This window comes from Rhinolophus sinicus, chromosome 16 (assembly GCF_057876585.1).
Source record: "Rhinolophus sinicus isolate RSI-liver-muscle chromosome 16, RSI-T2T, whole genome shotgun sequence".
Lineage (NCBI taxonomy): Eukaryota > Metazoa > Chordata > Mammalia > Chiroptera > Rhinolophidae > Rhinolophus > Rhinolophus sinicus.
This window is the reverse complement of record NC_142516.1, coordinates 4,167,511-4,189,200: the sequence shown is the minus strand read 5'-3', so window position 1 is coordinate 4,189,200 and position 21,690 is coordinate 4,167,511. Positions and strand designations below refer to the sequence as shown.

The window sequence follows — 21,690 nt, the reverse complement described above, 5'->3', positions numbered from 1 at the left end:
TTTCACATTCCAAGCGGGCATGTTCATTATCTCCTCCCACACATCACTGGGCCCCTGTGTTCCAGGCACTGAGGTTCAGTCTCGGGATACAGTCAAGGGATGGATTCTGGGCCCTCAGGAGCTCCTGGCAGATGCATGTTTTAGATCTGGCTCAGTGAGACTTAGGCAAGTCCTTCGACTGTTCAAGGTCTCAGTTTCCTCATCTGGAAAATGAGTCTGGGATTCAATAACCACTGTAGACAAAGTCTGCTTTAGCACTGCCTACCAGACTAACATACAGAACACTATTAGTATTTTATTAATTGCAAGATAGACATGTAAAGAAATAGTCATGATGCACTAACTCTGGTTAGAGACAAGGACTGTTAAAAATGCTATGGATGGGGCCGGCGTGCTGGCTCAGGCGGTTAGAGCTCCGTGCTCCTAACTCCGAAGGCTGCCAGTTCGATTCCCACATGGGCCAGTGGGCTCTCAACCACAAGGTTGCCGGTTCGAGTCCTCGAGTCCCACAAGGGACTGTGTCCGCTGCAACTAAGATTGAACTTGGTACCTTGAGCTGAGCTGCCTCCTGGATGGCTCAGTTGGTTGGAGTGCGGGCTCTCAACCACAAGGTTGCCAGTTCGATTCCTTGAGTCCCACAAGGGATGGTGGGCAGCGCCCCCTGTAACTAAAATTGAACACAGCACCTTGAGCTGAGCTGCCTCCCGGATGGCTCAGTTGGTTGGAGTGCATCCTCTCAACCACAAGGTTGCCGGTTCGACTCCCGCAAGGGATGGTGGGCTGTGCCCCCTGCAACTAGCAACGGCAACTGGACCTGGAGATGAGCTGTGCCCTCCACGACTAAGACTGAAAGGACAAAAACTTGAAGCTGAACAGCACCTTCCATACCTAAGATTGAAAGGACAACAACTTGACTTGGAAAAAAGTCCTGGAAGTACTCTGTTCCCCAATTAAGAAAAGTCCTGTTAAAAAAAAAAAAATGCTATGGATGTACTAATGATGATGATAATTTGTGCTGTGAGCAGAGTCAAACACAGGCCTGCCACATCCAGAGCCCGTGTTCATATAAGGGGACAGTATGAGAAGGAAGGTGGCATTCAGCCAGTGTAAATGGAAGAGTCAAAGTTTGTCAGGTGGACGAGGAGGGGATGGCACAGAGGCGAAGGGCACACAGGGTGCAAATGTGTGCGAGCTTGCAATGTCCTGGGAGCCACCAGTGGCACACAGGGCTGGACAGGAAGACGAAATGTGCTCAGCGAATGGTGGCAGACGAGGTCAGGAAGGAGGCCAGGCACCAGATCACTCGATGCCTGGCTCAGGAGTTTGGATCTCATTTTAGCAAACAGAGGTTTCAGAAGTTTGTTCTGCCAAACCCAGTGTCATAATCTGCTCGAGGAATAAATGAAGACAGAAACAATTTGGTGGTCAAGTAAGTTAGGAAAACACTGCATAGTATATACACCTCCTGGGAGACTCAAAAGGCACATGAGCGAAGAAAAGTCTGAGAATTTATTTCTACAGTCGAGAAACCTGCGGAAACCTCTGACCCAGTATTTCACAAACTTTTTGGACCATGGAATGCTTTGTGCCTAACATCTATTAATACCTTCCTTTCCTGCTTTGGGAGGGCTGCTTTGGGCAATGGGAAGAGAGCGAAATGCAAGAAATCATACGTTTGGATGTGTACGTTAGGAAGACAGCTCTGGAAACCAAAGTGAAGGGCAGACCGTAGAGAAAGTAAGGCTGCAAACTACAAGTGAGAAGGCTAGAGCAGTGATTCAGCTGAGACATAATGAGAACCTAACAGGCGTGGAGATGGACAGGAGCGGGCCAATTTGAGAGACATTTAAGGGGGAGAAGCACCAGAACCCGCTGACGGACTAGCTTTGGGGGAAGAGGGGAAGGAAGAGCTGCACAAATAGGCAGTGGTAGAGTGAACCAAGCAGACAGCGGAAGGAAGCCGAGTTTAGGGAGTGAGATGACGAGGTTAGTTTTGGACAGGCTGAATCTGAGCACATCTGGGGAGGAGCAGTCTAACATAAGAACAAATCAGGAGCGATCCCTGTGTGGATGACACGGGAAACCGAAGGGGTGGATGAGAACTGCAGAGGGGCAGAGCGGGTAGAGCAGAGAACGCCTGGGAACCAGGGAGGCAGGGAGGACTACCTAGGGCCGCTGAGGAGGAGGAACGAGGGAGAGACGCCACAGGTATACCTGGGAGCCTACTTTGTCATAAAAAGTACGAGTTATCCCTTATCATGTATGCGGCGTCAAAGTGCTAAGGGCTTTGTACGTGGTATTTTGGACGCTTTCGGTTGGGGGCGGTTACCATGCTGTTAAACATCTGAGGCAGAGTAGGTAAGATCTCTATTCCTTGTCATCTAAATTCAGAGTATGCGGCATCTGCATCCTGGTTTTTGGTCTTTTGTGGCACGGTCATTATTCTATTACCTAACTTTTTATGTACTTCTTCTTCATCGCCCGTTTCACTTGTAAGTCCCCTGAAGGGCAATGGCTGTTATGACTATGACGTGCAAACCTTGGACAAAAGCCACAAGACCACAGCTCTAAGTGCCCACTGCCCAGGGGTCCTCGGCTCAGGTACCACTTCCCCAGCTGCTACGCAGGTTAGCATTTCTTGGTTAGAGCAGCCATCAGAGTTTACGAATCACACACACAACAGATCACTCCTGCCCCGAGTATCTATTTTCTTCTCCACGATTGCTCCGGAGACATTCTGGTTTTCCCAAAAGGAAAAGGCAAAGTCTCCGCGTAAGGAATACTTTGCTATCCATGGGGAGATGAATGAGAATTTGGCAGAATACTTGGAAGAAGAGCAGCTTCCCAAGTTGACAACATTAGTGTAAAATGTGGAAACACAGAAACGCTGGGTTACTTGTTCAAAATCTCACTCCTTTCGGGTCATCCTGCTACCATAACGCAAGGTTATGTGCTAAGCTACGTGTCACCTTTTTCTGAAGAACATTCCATCCTCATTATAACGTGGCCGTCGGGCGGTGAGCGCTGGCACTAACGAACTTAAACTTTAACGGGACTCGGGAAGAGAAAGGCAGGCCCCTGGGGGGGGCAGCAGAAGCCGGTGCGGGAGGCGAGCGGGGCGCGCCGGGTGGGCAGCTCGGGCGCTCATTACGCGGCGGAAGCGAACGCAAACGACGGCTGTCAGCTCCCGTTAGTGCCGCGGACGCTCCCCACAGGGCCACGTGGACGATGTGCAGCCAGGAGGAGCCGGGGTCCGCGCGGGTGAGCTTCCAGGAACAAATCACCCGTGGAAACGACTCGGCTCCCCCAGCTGCCGTTCAGTAAGTGCCACCGCGGAGACGCACCGTCCCCAGGCCGCCTTCTTAGCTTCACGGGAAGACACTGTCGCAGGGTGTGCGTCAAATTAACTCAAATTTCCCCCGTGGTTCTAGGAAAAGCGAAATGCTGAACCCTGGGCTATTGATGTGCTGCGCCACTAAGCAAAAAAAAAAAAAGAAAAATCTATTTCCTCAGAAGACACATTTAATGAGGCAACTGGGGTCTAAGGTGATAAATTAGAAATTCAGCTAAGGCCATCAGCTTAAAGGAGAAAGCAGAAGCTTGATGAAAAACGCAAGGGGCGAGAGATGGTTTTGTGACGCGTCATCGTCACACTGATAAAGCCGGGCCTGGTGGCATTTCCGCGCGGAGCCCGGCGTTCACTGTCACTCCCCCGGGAACCTCCTCCGCGCGCCCCGCCCCGGGAACCAGGCCGGACGCGGCCGCTCGCTCACCTTGCCGTCTTCTGTGTAGACGTTTTCGTTGTAGCCCTTTACTATGGTTCGGTCGATGAACAAGCTCCGCATGACGACGATCACCTTCAACACCTTCCCCAAGGTCACCTGTCAAAACACACGCACGACACGTGACCGTTTACACGTGAGCACACACCCCGCGCGAAGTCGCGCGAGACTACGTGGCGCGAGACTACATGCGAGCATCTAAAGCGCCGCAGAACAAACTCGCAACAACAGCAGTCCTTCCCTAACCACTTAAAGATGGCGCGGCCCCCAACTCCTCGAACTACCCTGAATTTATTTATAATTTTGACTTATAAACGCTCAGGAGGAGTTCCACACGTTTACTGTCCGCTGGATGAAGTACCACTTCCTTTGTTTTTCTGTCTCAATCGAAGGCTGGCTATGACTCTGGCGCTCCGGGAGAGAAGCAGCACATCTGCGCTCGTGTGACGCCATGGCCCTCCCTACGCGCCCCCGCGGCTGACGGCGCGCTCAACAGAGAGGTCAGAGGCCGGCACCAAGGAAGCCCTGGCGGAACCATGGATTTGTAACAGCCGGGAGAGGTGCAGAAGCCACACCAAATACCTTCTGAAGGTAAATGGACAGCAACGGGATTTGATCTCCAAACAGGAACATGATCCTGGAAATACGTTTAAGTGCTTTTATTGTTTTAGAACTTGAAGTCCATATTATGGATTAAAAACGAAAAACAAACCCCACCTAGAAAAGTGCAGTTTCATACCTGCCAGGGAGAAAAGAACGCGCCGTGCGTGCTGAGTCAGGCTCAGCGCCAACACGAGAAACAGCACCGTCCTTGCCTCTGGGGCGCAGGTAACCCTGCCTATCGTTTGCCAAGCCTCTTCCCCTTTCCTAGATGACACCCTAGGAGGAGGCTTGGCACAGGCCCCGTCCAAGGCCCAGGGTCCACTGTTCCACTGAGGCTCTGACATCACAGAATTAGCTGAAAAGGAGCCTTGCTGGTCTAAGTGCGACCAGAGCCTCCGACCCCAACAGCTGTCTGTTTCTGGGGAGGCCACCTCAACTGTCCTGTCCTTATGTCCCCAATTCCTTGCGGTTTTTCAATTGATTGTTCTCAGTAACAACCTGCCTCTTTCATTGATTAGTCTGTTACCAGTGAACATTCCTTCAACGACTTCTAGGTCTGAGTTGATGTCTCTATTTATACACCTACAATGGTACAGGATATAAACTGGGCAAGAAAAAGATATGATACATTTATTTACATTTAATAAAATATTAAAAAAAACCATGTACAGTCCTTTAAAACATTGTGATGCCAAGTAACAAACACCTAAAGGGTCGGTTCTTACAGAACTGGAATCACCTTTTCAGGACGCCAATAAACGGAAGCAGGAACAGCACATCTGTCTCTAGTTTACCTGCACTTTATCGGAAGCAAGTGGGGGAAAGGAATCCAGCTACAATTTTGTAATTATCAGCACTGAAATTAACAACCTCTCAGTAGGCGCCACAGGGTCACTGTTTTTAGCCGCATAGTTTAACTGTCTTTGCTCATAAACACAGATAACTAAGCAATTGTGTCCTTAAAAAACCGAAGTCTGGCTGACTTTAATGAACTGATAAATTGCCTTAGTGTTTTCTCAAGTTTCTTAAGATGGAATTCAGAATAAAACACACTACGGATACTAGAAATTTTATATTTGTTTTTTTTAAAGTGAATTTTGGTATTTTAAACTAATATTAAAAAGTATTAGTAATAATGCTTACTATTAGATGGAAAAATCTAAAATTAGAGAAAAAGGAAGAAAATAATTGTTCAAAGTCATTCCAAGATAATCACCATTAACATGTTGGGGTACTTCCTTTCTTTTTACTAACAAAGATTTATGGTTTTTGAACTTCTAACATGTTTATAATTGAAGCCACATATAATTTCAAATCAAATTTTTATTTAAAGTTATGAATAAGCATCGTTCTGTATTGCTTTGCAGTCTTCAAAACTAGCATTCCATACTGCATGGCGTTCTACTCAGTGGATACACTATAATTTCTCCTGCTTTTTGGACATTAGTTGCTTTCGTGTTTTCCCTAATATAAATATGGCTGCAATGTACACTATTGTTCACGAAGCTTTCCCTACATTTGGGATTAGTTCTTGAGGACAGATCTGCAGAACTGTGATGACTGGGGCGAACAGTACAAATATCTGCTGGTTTTTGATACAGTCTACCCAAGTGCTCACCACAGGGCCATGCCAATCAGAAAGGTATGAACCCACCCATTTCGTTTCGCTCTTGCCAGCCATAGGTGCCGTTAAATCAAAGTAAGAGAAAATAAAACCCAGCCCCTTCAGAAGTACCAACTTAATTGATTCCTTGAAGTCTTTTACTATGGAAGAAATAAAAAACATACAAAAATAAATGAAATAGTATAAAAACCCCCATGGACCCATCCCAACTTGAACAGTTACACCTCTTAGTAAATCTTGCTTCACCCCAGCTGCAATTATTTTGAAACCAGTAACAGCCATGGTAGCATTTCATGTGTAAATATTTCAGCCTGCATCTCAAAAAGATAAGGGCTCTGAAAATGAACCATGATGACAACCCACATCTAAAAACCAAAAAATTCTCCAATATTATCAAAGCTACAGTCCAGTTAGTGTTCGAATTTCCAACAGCTTCATAAATGCTACATTTTAAAGCTGGCTTACGTCAGGACAGGAACATGGCACACACAATGTGATTGGCTGTCTGTCTCATAAATCTTTCCTAAACGAAAGGTCTCCCAGCCTCTAGTCCCTCCCCACATTTGACCGGTTGACGAAACTGGGTCTTTTTTACCCTGGAGTTTTCCACACCTGGATTTTGCTGATAGCCTCTGCATGGTGTACTTTACATGAACATCCTTACTCTGCTTCCTCAAACTGGTAATTAGATGGGATTCAGGCTTGATTTTTCTCTTTTGTCCAGAATACTTCACGAGTGGTGTGATGGTCTGTCCATTGGAGGCATGTGAGGTGGGGCGTCTCGGTGTGACGTTGGCCGCTGCTGACCCATAAATGAACGAGGGTTACAGGCCCTCTTTTTCCAATGCGATCATTCCGTCTTTTACTAGCTGGAATGCTTTTAGAGAGAAAAACTTCCCCTCATCTACTATCTGGTTACCCAGTGGCAGACTTTATTATATAGGAAAGGCAAGATAAATGCTCAATTCTTTTTCTTTACCAGTTTTCAAAACAATGCATTGGTTCACTAGTTCTCTTCCAATATAGATGAGATTCGTTTTTCTTCCCCTAACATTATTATAAACTCATAGATGTAAACATATTTGATGTGTTTCTGTCTGATGCAATTATTTTCTTACTCAAATCGTCCTGTCTGTGCTGGTGGCCTCTCCTTGATGGGGAGTCTTTTCGTCTTAATCCTGGTCTCTGATGGCTTCCTTGCTATCTGGTATCTGATATTCCAGGCTGTCTTACACAATTCCTGCCTGAGGTCATTTCCTCAAGCAGCCCTGGGTATTTTCAGTGGGAAATGGTATTTTAAGACCACAATCAGGGCAAGAAGGGCAAGTAACTTTTGATCAGTTATAACATTTTTTTAGTTTTATGAATCTGAATTAGGGTGAATCTTTTCCTTTCCATTTTTTTTCTTATAATACACGTAACATACATCTCCCCCACCTCCCCAATGGCTTGTGCCTGTACTGGGCTATAGCAGTTTATGGACAGTGTGGTGAAGTCTCGCTCTGGTTTACTTTTGTCTTTCAAAACCATAAAGCTCTACAAATCTGTTCATTCCTATATTTTTACAGAGCTAGAAAGGACCCTGGTGCTCATGTAAGTTGAACATACACATAATTACACCTTTTGAAATTGTAACACGGTCAGTAATGAAACTATATATGCAAATTTGAAGCCTAACATTTTGAGGCTTGGGAATCAGGTCTTGGCTCTGCTACTGGACAGGTTGGCCCAGGTTCTGACCTGCCTTCTCTGCATAGCACTTGCCTCCCGTCCACTAATGGAGAGGATGACAGCCCCATCTCAGCACGGCTAGGAGGAACCACTGAGACCACGCACTGAGAAGGCTGTGGTATTGCGCCTGGCACAGAATAAGTACGGTCTCTGTGGCAACTCTGCCCAAACTCTTGTCAGGACTTCACAGAGTGAGACGACTGGGAGTCAGTCAACATCAAAGCTGGAACGGGTGTCTCCGACACAGTGGGCTTGCCACTTATGTTCATTTACTTTTCTGCTGTCACACCTGGGGTTAAAGCGAAGTTGCAGACAGTGGCTGACAGTTGTGCTGGGCCCTGAGGTAGGAACAAAAATGTGCTTCCTGGTGCAAAAACAACTGCTGAGAAGAAAGTTTGCAAGCCTGGAGGTCAGGGCAGTTTGGGGAAAGACAGAAGCCACCATGTGGGCTGATCTAACCAGACGCCCCCAACTCCCAAAGGAAGCCATTTGGAGCGAAGGTCAAGTGAACTGGGCTTCAGTCCCACACCTACCACTTCAGTGCAGCGTGTCCAAGGGCAAGTTAAATAACCTCTTGTGCCTGTTTACTCAGCTATGAAACGCAGAGAGGCCTGTTGAGGAAATTAACTGAGCTGATCTGTGACACATGTGGCTGTGGGTGTGTGTGGTGTAAAACGCAATGCAACAGCTGTCGGCCTCTGTTTCTCTTCAGAGTGTGGTGTGGTGGACAGGTCAGTGTGAGCACTCAAGTTCAGCCATCGAGAGAGCTTAACCCATGTTCTCCAACATTCTTTCCAGCCCTCACACCACTCTACAATGACTCAGGTTCTCATGTATCTGATGCACTAGGTTGTAATGACCTTGGAGTTCTGGTAAACTGACATGGCCTCACATACAGGCCAATGGACACCGTCTTGCAAACTAGCCACCGCGGGCCATGCTCACAGGCACAGCGCCCAGTGACAGGGGCTCCAGGTCGGTTCTTGGCAACTGCGACGGGATCCCACAAATAAAGCTAATGCCATCTGGTAATGAAGCAGGCTTGCTGTTGCCAAGGTAACACTTCTTCTATCCTGAGCAGCACATTTCCAAAGAGCTCACTCAACAGTCCTCCTGCATCTGTCCCCGTGAGTGTTCAGCGGCCAGTTCTGAAGAGTCCAAGGGAGCACCAGGCTTCGTCAGCAGGAACTAAGGTGAACTTGAAAAGGAAGCCGCTGGGCCGCCCAGCCGCCGTCACACCTTCCGGGCACGTGTGCCTACAAGTGCTTGTCAGGGCCCGCGACGTTCTGGGCAGCTGGGGCTGCCATCGGTGGTCTTCTCTATCTGGTCTTACAGCAGCTGCCTGCCACGCTGCAGTCCAGTCAAAGGACTTCTAGTTCACTTGGCAAGTCACAGGCAGGGAAGGCAAAGGGGGAGCAAAGGTGAGGACAACGGCAAAAACACTGAGTTCCGCTCTGCCGCCACATGCTATGGAACGCACACGTAGCACATCCGGCAGTGGGGATGTTGTCTACACTGGTCGGCAGGTGAGCTGAGCAGGTGAGAGACGCTCATCACCTGAAACTTGTTCCGCCGGGGCTTGTGCACGGGGACAGGCACTTGAAGTCGAGCGCAATCTGCATCTAGGATCCGGGGCCGTGAGCTGACCCAAAGCTTATGTGCACGAGGAACCCAGGAGCACGGGCGCAGGCCCGAGGCGGCGTAAAGCCCGTGTGTGGGAGGCATAAAGGCAGCCCAGCAGTCGTCATTCGGACAAAGGCTGCATGGCTGAGCTCTGCTTCGGGGACGGGGTATGTTAAAGAACAAAGAGGCCAACCACACAGCCATCCACAAGTGTTATTTCCCAGGTACAGAAAAGTCCAAGATGTAGGTACCCTGAAGGGGTTTGGGGTACGTTAAGCATTGTTTTTCAAAGTGCAGTTAGAAAGGTGGGGGCAGGAAGGGAGAGGCAGAGAGGCACATCTACAGAAGTTTAGGAAGAGGTTTCCTTCCGTGCAGTACTAAGAACCTTCTTCTTTGTACTAATTCCAGACAAAGCAAAAGATAAAGTGAATGATCCCAATAAGCATTTATTTATTGAATAATGGTTTGTGCTACAGGAAGCACTGGGTGAGGACACTGATTCAGAGAATCGTATAACTTAAGAGCTGGAAAGGATTTAAAAAATTATTTTACCCAACTCTCCCCGTTTTAAAGGGGTAAACTGAAGCCCAGAGAGGTTCAGAGTATCAAATATGGCTCCTAGCTTGAAGGAGGCGATGAAACTGACATGATGAAATAAAAGGGGCACATTGGTGAGCCAGCATGTGGGGCTCATGTGTCCTTGAGAAAGTTCAGGGAGGGGGGCTGCATCCCTGAGCTGTCTGGCACCATGAGAAAAAGCGGGGTTCGGCGCCTGCTCAGTGTAGCACACGTTCTGAAAGGTAGAGGTGGTTGTTCAGCTGAGCACTCCCCAGATGGCGTCCCGTGGAACACTCCTCCAAGAGGTGGTCCTGGAAAGTGTTCCGAGCCACCCAGGCCTTCCCTGACTCCTGGGGGGTCTTCCCCAGAATAACACAGATTTGCCCTTGGCCTTATGACGAGGCCAGGGGCACGCCCCCGAAGCTGCAGCACTCTCCATCTGTCTAAGAAGCCCGGGATGCAGCCCAGGCAGGTGTCTTATTTCCATTCTTAATAGAAGAAAGCTGAGGTTTCAAAGATCTGAGTGGAAGGTCACTGCTTTTCTGTGCAGAGTCAGAAGCCTGCCTCCTGCTATTCCCCCTCTCATGCCTGGCCCACGACCGCACCAGTGTCGCTATATCACAAGAAATGGTAACCGTGGAGCCTGGGGGCATCTAACCCTCCACCTGCCCAGCCATCTTCTCCGGGTCTCTGGTAAGCAGCTCAAAACCTTGCTTTGCAAGACTCCCGTCTCTCTCACCAATGGCCTTAGACTCACACTCCGGACCCACCTAGAAGATGCCAGTAGAGCACTTGCTTCGTCTTTAATGTTCTTTAAAAAGTTAGCACTCTGTATTCTGCACAGCTGCTAGGACGAGGTGTGGTCACAAAATACGGTGAATGTTTAAATGAAAAAATTATTACAGTAAAGACACATTGCCATTAATCCCCTCAAAATGCTCCCCGTCGCTTTGAATACACTTATCCCATCATTCTTGCCACTTTCTGAAGCAGTTCCGGAAGTCCTCTTTCGTGAGCGTCTTTAGTAGCTTTAATAGCCATCGAGTCGTGGCTGCCTCGATGTCCTGAATCATTTTGACTTTGGGAAGAGCCAGAGGTCGCCCGTTGCCAGATCAGGTGAATAAGGTGGATAGGGGGACACACTGTAATGTTTTTGACAGAAATTTCCATACCAGAAGCGATGTGTGACACGGAGTGTTGTCAGGATGGAGGATGAAGTAAAGACACTCATGAAACTGAACTTCCAGAACTGCTTCAGAAAGCGGCAAGAACGATGGGGTTAGTGTGTTTGAAGGGAGGATGAGTATTTTGAGGGGGATTAATGGCAATGTGTCTTTTACTGTAATATATTTTTTTTTTATTTAAACATTCACCATATTTTTTTACCATCCCTCGTATGTGTCGTCCTGACAATGAGGCTGGGAGAATTTTCTCTAAGCAGCAGGCACTGAGAAGCTGCGGCAGCAAGGGGAAGTGGAAACTTAAGGGGTACCAAGGGAAACTGGCCGTTGCTTCTTTCCAGGAAAACTGTAAAACTGGATATAGCCAAGAGAAAAGTGAGACAGACCAGCCCTGGAAGGCTGACACTCGGGCGAAGCTGAGGTGGAGAAGATGAGCTGGCTGTCGTGGCCTGGAAGAGGCGGCCACCATTACTGCACAGGGCTGGACAGTAACCAGGTCGTGGAAAGGAAAGGGGGCTACATGACTTGGGAACCAAGAGGTCACACCAAGGATTGTCAAAGAGAAACCGGATGTTCTTGCGGGCGGAGGACTCACTTTGCTCAACGGGATCGATCAGCTGTTCCTGTGATGACAAAATGCAATGCAATGCAACATGTGAAAGGAAAAATAAAGCAGCTCTCACATAGGGACTAGATTTGACATACAAAGTTGGTACAGCCCCAAGAGCTGAGTTACATTTTTCTTTTTGACAAAGACCTAGGAAAAATGAGGCAGATAAGCTGACTTCAGGTTCTGTCTACCAACAGGTCAGAAAATCAACTTGCCAGCAAGGCAAGAGAGCCTGGACCCTGGGAGAAAAACAGACCTGAGTTTAGATGTTGGCTCTGCCCCTTCCTGGCTATGTGACTTGGCCTAATAAGCCCCAGTTTCAGTGCCTGTGAACCCAGGGTAAGGCTACTGTGAGGAGGAAATTCCACCAGACGTGAAGTGCTTAGCACAATGAGATATCTATCACCTCACACTAGCTAGAATGGCTTATTGATACAAGACAAATAATAACAAGTGTTGGAGAGGCCGTGGAGATAAAGGAACCCTCATACACTGTTGGTGGGAATGCAGACTGGTGCAGCCGCTATGGAAGGCAGTGTGGCGGTTCCTCAAAAAATTAAGAATAGAGTTACCATATGACCCAGCATTCCCTCTCCTGGGTATCTACCGAAAAAAATATGAAAACATTTATTCATAAAGATATTATGTGCTCCAATATTCATTGCAGCTTTATTTAGTGGCCAAGACATGGAAACAACCAAAGTGTCCTTTGATGGATGATTGGATAAAGAAGATGTAGTATCTATACACCATGGAATACTACTCTGCCATAAGAAAAGATGAAATACTGCCGTATGTGACAAAATGGCTGAATCTTGAGATTATTATGCTGAGTGAAATAAGTCACATAGAAAAAGAAGAGAACCATATGATTTCACTGATATGTGGGATATAAAACTGAAGGCAACAAAGGAAAAGACAAAGTAACACAATCTCATAGACACAGATAATAATTTAGTGGTTACCAGAGAATAAGGGGGCGGGGGTGGTAAATGAGGGTAAAAGGGAGCAAAAACATAGTGATGGAAGGAGCACTGACTCTGGGTGGTGAGCACAGAATGCAATATATACATCTATATAGAGAGAGATGATATATTACGGAATTGTACACTTGAAACCTATGTGATTTTTTAAAATTTATTGGGGTGACAAATTGCTAGTAAAATTACATAGATTTCAGGTGTACAATTCTGTATTACATCATCTATAAATCCCATTGTGTGTGCACCACCCAGAGTCAGTTCTCCTTCCATCACCATATATTCGATCCCCCTTTACCCTCGTCTCCCACCCCCCACCCCCCGACCCCTTACCCTCTGGCAACCACTAAACTATTGTCTGTGTCTATGAGTTTTTATTTCTCATTTGTTTGTCTTGTTCTTTTGTTGTTTTTGGTTTATATACCACATATCAGTGAAATCATATGGTTCTCTGACTTTCTGTCTGACTTATTTCACTTAGCATCATACTCTCAAGACCCATCCATGTTGTCACAAATGTTCCCATATCATCTAAAAATATGGAACGCTTCACGAATTTGCGTGTCATCCTTGCGCAGGGGCCATGCTAATCTTCTCTGTATTGTTCCAACTTTAGTATATGTGCTGCCAAAGCGAGCATGAAACCTATGTAATTTGACTAACCATTGTCACCCCAATACATTTTAATTAAAAAAACAAAAACAAAAACAAAACCCGCCCAAAACCAAAAACCTGACAAGTACTCCATCCGTGGTCCAGCTGGGTTACTCCCTTCAGTCCCCTCGTCACAGGGGAAAGGTAGCACGGCGCAGGGGCAAGTCCCAGGGCTTCGGAGCCCGAGAGACCCAAGTTCATATTCTGCCTCTGCCACATACATAGTGGTGTGGCCCTGGGAACGCAACCCACCAGCTTCACGAGGGGGATGACAGCAGAAGTGAGAAGCCGATGGCTTTAGGATGCAGTCGACGTGATCTGCTACAGACGAGACGTGAGCTGAGAAAAGCGGGAGCTAACGTGGTTCTAGGTGTCTGGCTTGAGCACCACCAGGTAGATGGTTTTGCTACTTACTGAGATGAGATGAAACAGAAGAGGGGAAAAGTGGAGAGGAAGGGAACCATTCTCCTTTTATTAACTCTAAGGTGCTGTGGAAACATCTACATGCAGAGATGCTAAATGGGCAGTTCGGAGACCAGGCCTCACAGCTGAGGTCTTGGCTAGACAGTTCACGTTTATGAATGGTCATAACAGGCCCTTTTTCCAGGCGGCCAGGTCAGCTGAAACCTCATTTTGAACCCATGCACCTGAGCAGCATTAGCCCGGCTGAGGGGCTTAGGGGCGCTCTTCTCCTAAAGAGGTGCGAGGAGATTCAAATCCTGGCCAAGGTGATCCCCACACATACCTGCCACGTGCACCTCCACCAGAATGGTGCCACGGTGCCCTCTGTGGCCAACCTGGCCCTGTTACATCTCAACTTCTCCTGTCGACACCCTGTTAGATACCTCTTGGCTTTTTAATATTTCCACTGTAGGACGTGTGCCAACTTGACCTTGATGTAGAAAATTTTAATTCAAATCAATACATGGACAAGGTCACTTTAAAATCCAATTAATATGAATGGGAAAATATGCCCCACAGTTCTGTGAGCTGAAAAAGGAACAGTTGCAAGTTAACAACAGCAAAAGACACACACACACACACACACACACACGCACGCACGCCCGGTTGGTCCTCTGTGTTTGATGATGCAGCGAGCTGTGCCCTTAAAAACATGCAGTAGTTACAACACTGAAAAACTTAATTTTTCTGGGCTTCTATTTAGGGTAGCTTAAAATTAAACTAGTTCGTTTGAAGAAATGTACTGCAAACTGTGAATTCCTATAACTCGATTTTAAAGAAATTAAACCCTGGACTTCAACTCACCAGGAATGCCTAGAGAAATCTAGGGCATTTAATATAGTTTGCATGGCAGCAATTTGCATGTGTATAAAATCCATTCACAAACTGTTTGCAGTGATAACCAGGCCAGAAGGGGAAACTGAGGCGCTGGCATTTAAGAGCCTTATTCCTCAAGTGTTCTGCGGCCAGGAATGCAGGACACTGAGATTTACCACCGCTGCGCGTCCACTCTGCTCCTCACTAATGAGAAATGCTTATTTCATACCAAGAATCAGAGACTCACACAACAAACGACAGGAATGTATTGTCACCACCGGGCGCTGCTGGGCTGCTCCTTTTCCTTTCGCTTCATCACTGTCCCACTTGGATCTCAGCTTTACTACCCTTAAACCAGGTTAGAACAGAATAGAAAGGATCAAGCGTCCACCTAAAGAAGAAAACATTGCTTCGTAACGTCAAGGAACGGCTGCAAATGACGTAATGCAAACGGGAATGCGATACTGGGGGTGCCGGTGAAACACCATGAACCTCCTGGTCAGCTGACTTTACATTGGGATGGTTTTCAAAGGCTGCAGAAGAGACTGGAGCTGAGCTGCACGAGGAAAGTCCACACTTGAGTGGCATTTTCAGCGTCCTAGGAAGTTCTCACGGATTTGCAGGGCAGTTGTCCTGCGATGCAGGGCTGAAAAGAAAGCTTCAACCTCAACCTCTCCAGCTAAGGTCGCAGACAACTGTGAGCGTGTGTGTTCACCTGTACAGATTACACTGCAGCAACGAGTGAAAAGCAGCCCAACTCTCGCAGCCAGAGGACGAGCTGCTGCCTTGCATGTGTGCTCTGGCCTCCCCTCGTGGGCTGGCTCACAGGATGATTTCACATTCTCCTTCACTGGAAAATAATATGAAACCAGCAGGCTTCCCCTCCAACCTCCAGTTACCTCATCTGCTGCGAGTATTAATGCTCCTCACACACTCATTATTCTTTAATGATGCCTGTTTGTAAATAGCAAGATGGGATGCAATTAAACCATGAGAGGCTAAATAAACACACATACTAATTAGGATCTTTACAAGAGATTTTTTTTCATGTATAGACTGGAATTTACCTTTCATTAATCTAACTTAATTACAGTAGTGCACCAATAAAGAGTCAACACAAATTAAGTGCTCTAAATGATTTTCCCATATTACAGGGGAGCGAGGGATCCTTCCTTTGGGTAACAAGCCATACTCTGCAGAAGGGGGGAGGAACCGGGAAAGCAACATTGGCAGAAAGGTTTCAGCGGTCAGACAGGTACTGCACCCCCATCATATGCGGGTGCGTCAGGAACATCTGTCAATGAGGTCAAGGTCATACGTTCAAACTGCAGCCTCACCCCTCTCATGAGTCAACCAGCTTTGCTCAATTCCATGGCAGCAGACATCACCCCTTACATGTGACAGTTTTCTGTCACTGGTTCCAAGGTTTCAATCAATTGGTTCAAATCCATTCCTAGTCCTACAATACTGTGTTTCCCCGAAACTAAGACCTACCCTGAAAATAAGCCCCAGTTAAGACTGTCAGCCAGACCGACGCATTTAGTACATTATGACAACGTTCCGGAAGATGACATGACTATATTTGAATAAATGTAGATTGTTGTACATGAAAAAAATGAAAATACGCCCTAATGTGTCTTTTGGAGCAAAAATTAATATAAGACCCGGTCTTATTTTTGGGGCAACACACGTATACTCCCAGGAGCACCTGCTATGTGGCAAAGCAGCACACAGGAGGTATTTCTGTATGAAAAGGACACCTGTTATTTGCAGGAAAAGAAAAGTTCGTGTGTTTTAAGGTGTGAGAGATTATATACATTTGGCAACTACACTGAAACAGAATCTGATGGTGTATCAACATTAGATATATGTTTTGCAAAGGCCTCAAGCACCTACCAATTTATTCATTCAACAAATACTGCCTGCGACCCTCTCGGTTGCTGGTACGGAGCAGGAAGCTGCTCAGGCAGGAGCTCTTTTCTCTTTTACGTGTTTTCCTTATCCCTCCCTAATCACTGCTGCTACGTCATCTATCACCTTCCTCTCTTCGTCAAGTACAGGCATGTATGGATATATGTCCCCCCCCCCAACTGAGCCAGTGGCACTAATGGCTTGGAATGCGAAACGCTGAACAACGTCAGAACCTGAAAGATTCCAAGTGGCAAGATGGCTGAGGCAACCACCCCAAGGAACTGAGACTCCACCTTAAACTGTCTGACCAAGACGGCATCGATTCGCTTCTTCAGTTCCTAATTTTAAAATACGTTCTGGAGAAGTTCTCCATGAGAACATGTCCCAAAGTGTATTCCACGCACTGTGAAACTGTACATTATGCGTCTCTTAAAGATTCGCGCTGCACATCGGCATATGAAAGGCTCTGAAAAGGACGGCAATAAAGGAACCTGCTTGGCTGTGTTTAAGCAGTCAGGGAGTGCTTCCTAAACTACAGTGCTTACCAACTCCCTGACACTAGTGTCCAAGAAATCCATGTTGGGAAACACGTCATAGCAGTATCCGGAAAGAAAGAACCTGCCCATTCAACCACGCACCAGCAGCCTGCATCCTATTTCTTCAGCTGATACCACGTTTCCCCGAAAATAAGACCGGGTCTTATATTAATTGTTGCTCCAAAAGACACATTAGGGCTTATATTCAGGGGGTGTTGTCCTGAAAAATCATGCTAGGGCTTATTTTCCAGTTAGGTCTTGTTTCGGGGAAACACGGTACTACACCTAACCTCATTCGCTGCCCACTTACTCCCTGCAGCTAGAAACAGACAGCGATACAGCTTCTCCCTCCCTCACCCCAGAGAATGGAGCCCACTTGTCTTGGGCTCACTGCAGCAAACCAACAGAGGCTCCGAGAAAGAAAACGGCTCCCTGCCAGACTGTGGATAAAAATCTACCAACTCGAGGATATCTAATTGCTTCCAGTTCAAGAACTTCCCGAGATTTACTCTTAAATTCATTTTTATGGTTACATTGTAAAGTCTCTGAAAATCCTGGCCTTTGTAACAGCGTCACCGACAGCCCTTCCCTAATCACTCTGGTAGATCATATAGAAAACCAAAATAGAGCTAAAAAAATCATTCCGTGTCAGTGAACAGATGTCTAGCCCATTTGCAATTAATACGACCCACTTCCATACAATCAGCCTGCTTAAAATTCCTGGAACAAGATGTAAAAGTTAAGATGCAAATGTTCTGATTTTAATGAGAATGAATGGAAACCATAAAATCCTCTCTCCCTCTGAGGGTAGGGACAATCTACGTTTAAGTCCCAACTGCACACTAAATTTATCAACAAAACAATCACTTGATAAAGCCTGTGTGAAAGAAGAAAATAGAACTGGGAAAGTCAGAAGTATATTCAGAAAGCATTTCCTACCCACATTAAACGTTATCAAAACCATTATTCTGTAAAGGAGGTTTTAAAGAAAACTTGACTCGTTTCAGTGCATTTCCCCCAGGTCCCTTATGTACTGGTGGCTTCTTGCATTTCCTCGATCCTGTGGCCTTTTTCTGGACAGGATGACAGAAGAGACCAGGATTTTGGCACTTCCTGGATCTCGCTTCAAATCCCATCTCCACTGCTTAATGCGACCTTGAGCGAGTTAGTTAACCTTCTGAATCCAGTGTTCTCTATAAGATGGTGCTAACATTTTGCATTGAGGGCTCGGTGTGAAAATCAAATCAATAAGCATATTATTAATGGGCCAAACAGAGTTCCAACCACATGGCAGGCATATGAACTGGTGGCAATTATATTAGAATTCTATTCATTATGGCAGGGGCATACTGTTTTAGCATCAAAAGACAAGTCTCACCTTTCACTCCGATTTCTCCCTGCTTAGAACGCCCTTCGGCCAGCTTCCTGAAACCTCACCCCTTTCCTGAAGATACAGTTGTGGTTTCTCCTGGAGTCTGGATTTTCACGAGGCAGCAGTGGGTTTCTCGAGGTGTGAACACCACCCCACTCCATCAGGGGAGTCAGATACCCTGACCCCCCCCGTCACTCCCTTAGCTCTGGGTGTTGCTGACATTTCCGACAAACACCCGCAAATCTAGCAACTCTGAACCCGGCGTGGGGCCTCCCAGGGCAGCACTGAGTCTGCTGAATTAAACGACGACACAGAACTCGAACTCTAGCAGCACTATCTGTGCCTCCTTCGTTCATTCAACGGCCATTAACAGAGTGCTTCCTTTGTCCTGGGCACAGCTCTCAGGCCTGGAAACACGACAAGGAACCAGAAAGAATTGGACAAGATTGCATTTTGCTGGGGAACTCACAGTCCAGCAGAGGTGCCCGAGGCTGAGAGTAGACCAGCAGGGACCAGGCAGGCGCTGACTGTCCTTTTATCTTTTCTGACGGGCACAAGCCCCATGGAAACCAGGCATGGAAAGTATTCAACGAAACCATGAACAAAATCAAGGCAGTGAGGCTTCTAAGGCACAGGGCACGTCTTAGAGATTTGGGGCTGGCTCAGAAGCACCCAGAAAGGGAAGGCCAAGTCACAGAGCAGAGAGAACACAGCTCTGGATCCAACTCGCAGAGGCTAAGCCTCAGTGCTACTACTTGCTGGCTGGGCGCATCCGTGGCAGCACCTGCCTCAGAGGCTGGGGGGCGATCGCCCTGCAGAAGAGCAAGCTCATCCATCTCACGGATGTCGCCTGGGCACTCGCACTGTCCTAGGCCCTGGGGTACTGCAGTGACCCAAAGCAAGCCTCTGCCTCCACAGGGCTCGCATTCTAGTGGGTGGAGACCGATAGAAGCTAATGCATAACATGCCAAATGAAGAACAATGCAGCTCGTGAGGGGCAGAGTGGCCGGGGGTAGAGCCGGTGCTGTTTTCAAGTGTGATCAGGGCAGGTCTAGGAGCCTGCAGGACGTGAAGGGGACAGCCAGGGACAGAGGCCCCGGTAGCTGCAAAGGCGCTAAAGCAGGAGCAGGCCTGCTGTGCCCTCGAAGCAGTGAGGAGGCCAGTGTAGCCGGGGGTGTGGTGTAGGGGGGTGGGGGTGAGTGCAGGGGAAGGGACAGGAGATGGGGCTACAGCAGTGTGGAAGGCAGGGGACAGGTGACACAGGGCCTAGACCACCATAAGGAGGCCTCTAGGTACGATGGGAAGCTAGGAGAGGCTTCTGGGCAGACGAGCGACGGTGAAAAATAGTGTTCCAGCTGCAGTGTGTACAAAGACTACAGAGGTGCAGTGGAAGCAGCAGAGGGGCCAGGTGGGAGGACGCTGCGATGACCCAGGTGAGGAGAGTGGCAGCTTGAACGGGGGTGTGGGCTGGAGGTGGTGAGAAGTGAGTGGATTCTGGATACACCTCCAAGAAGCCCCAGAACTTGCCAGTGGATTGGTTGTGACGTACGAGATAAAGAAGAGGAGGGGCGATCCAGGGCCTCTGTTCCAGGTAATGGGAGGCCCAGAGGTGTCATTTACTGACACAGCAGCAAATGCGGAAACTGTGGAGACATCAACAGGCAGACGGGTTTGAAGTGCCGTCCAGGAGAGGCCCGGACTAGGACGTACCCTCGGGCGTCCGCGGCAAACAGCACATATTGAAAACCCGGGGTGTCATGGATGAGATCACCTAGGGCGTTCGAGCAGACAGAGCACGGACGAGATCCACGCCGCGTGCTGGGAAGAGGAATCTGTAAAGAAGATTGGGAAGGTGTAACCAGCGACATGGGAGGACATCCTCAGTGAAAGTTACCTTTAGGGCAAAACCCAACCACACCCCTGCGCTCAAATTCTGACAGACCTCCCATCTCTGTAATGGGAAGAGCTGGAGAAATCTGGATGCTCTGTAAAATAAGCAGGACCAACAAGTAATCACCTGAAAAGCTGACACAAAGGCTGTCACCATGTAGTTTTAACTAAAAATCTAATTCAAGAATGAGGGGGGATAGAAAGGTAAGTGTTTTTATCTGTGTTTAGAAAAAGGTCCCCCCATATTACAAAGGATTTTTGAAGAGAAAAGAGGAATTTTCTGATGTCACGATGTTTATGACCAATGGCGACCATGTACATGAATTCAGGGACAAGGCTTCGGAGTTCCAGGCAAATGTCGAGCAGAAATTACCACAATCCCACCTCCCCCCTCCCTCCCCAACGCCGACATTTCCGAGTCTCCAGTCTCAGCTCCAAACGCGCTGCCTGGACTGACCTGGCAATCTTCACAACAGTCCCATGTGAGAGGACGCCGACCTGCTCAGCAGGAAATGACGGCACAGAGAAATGAAGTGACACATGGCTGGCTAGTGGCCGAGAAAGGAACTGAGCCCAGTGGTCTGGCCCAATCCTGCATCCTTATTGGTTTGTGTCTGAGCTGGTTACTGATGACGATGGCGGGAATAATGACAACCCATCCCTGTAACTACACAAACGAAGTCTGACAATTAAGTCCGTGAACTCACCCTAGAGAAAGTGCTACGTAGCTCAGTGCTGAATATCACTACGCTCACCTTGAAAGTCCTCCCCTTGGGCAGCTATGCATGGACGCCAGCGCCCAGTCCACCCTTCAAACCAATGCTGGAACTCTTTTTCTGGAATGGCCATCAGAGCTGTCATCATATTACCCTTGATGTCCTGAATGTCATAAAAATGTCTTCCTTTCAATATTTCCTTTATCTTCGGGTAAAGAAAGAAGTCATTGGGGGCCAGATCAGGTGAGTAGGGAGGGTGTTCCAATACAGTTATTTGTTTACTGGCTAAAAACTCCCCCACAGACAGTGCCGTGTGAGCTGGTGCATTGTTGTGATGCAAGAGCCATGAATCGTTACCAAAAAGTTCAGGTCGTTTTCATCGAACTTTTTCACACAGCCTTTTCAGCATTTCCAAATAGTGAACTTGGTTAACTGTTTGTCCAGTTGGTACAAATTCATAATGAATAATCCCTCTGATATCAAAAAAGATTAGCAACAGCATTGTAACAAGTTTGCGAACTTAATTGTCAGACCCTGTAGCATAGTTAAATTACTTTTAACTAAAATTCCATCGACTGTATAATATTAATAATACCACAGTCCACATTAGTGTAAACCATACTCATCTTTAATCCAACTGC

The 21,690-nt window shown here is 47.4% G+C and overlaps 1 protein-coding gene and 1 non-coding gene across 5 annotated transcripts in view; both read right to left on the bottom strand.

The window, feature by feature from the left end:
• The window catches only part of MED27 (mediator complex subunit 27), a 188,240-nt gene that overhangs the window by 26,352 nt on the left and 140,198 nt on the right, over nucleotides 1–21,690 (bottom strand). For 3 of the 4 annotated variants that reach the window (XM_088793380.1, XM_088793381.1, XM_019728890.3), the window contains exon 5: nucleotides 3,774–3,881. The exons of the other annotated variant lie outside the window; for it this stretch is intronic. In XM_088793380.1, the coding sequence (XP_088649506.1) occupies nucleotides 3,774–3,881 (108 nt within the window). The remainder of the gene's footprint in view (nucleotides 1–3,773; nucleotides 3,882–21,690) is intronic. 4 annotated transcript variants of the gene reach the window in all.
• Nucleotides 13,226–13,332, bottom strand: LOC141571465 (U6 spliceosomal RNA). The gene has a single exon (XR_012496193.1). It is a non-coding gene; the product is annotated as a U6 spliceosomal RNA (small nuclear RNA).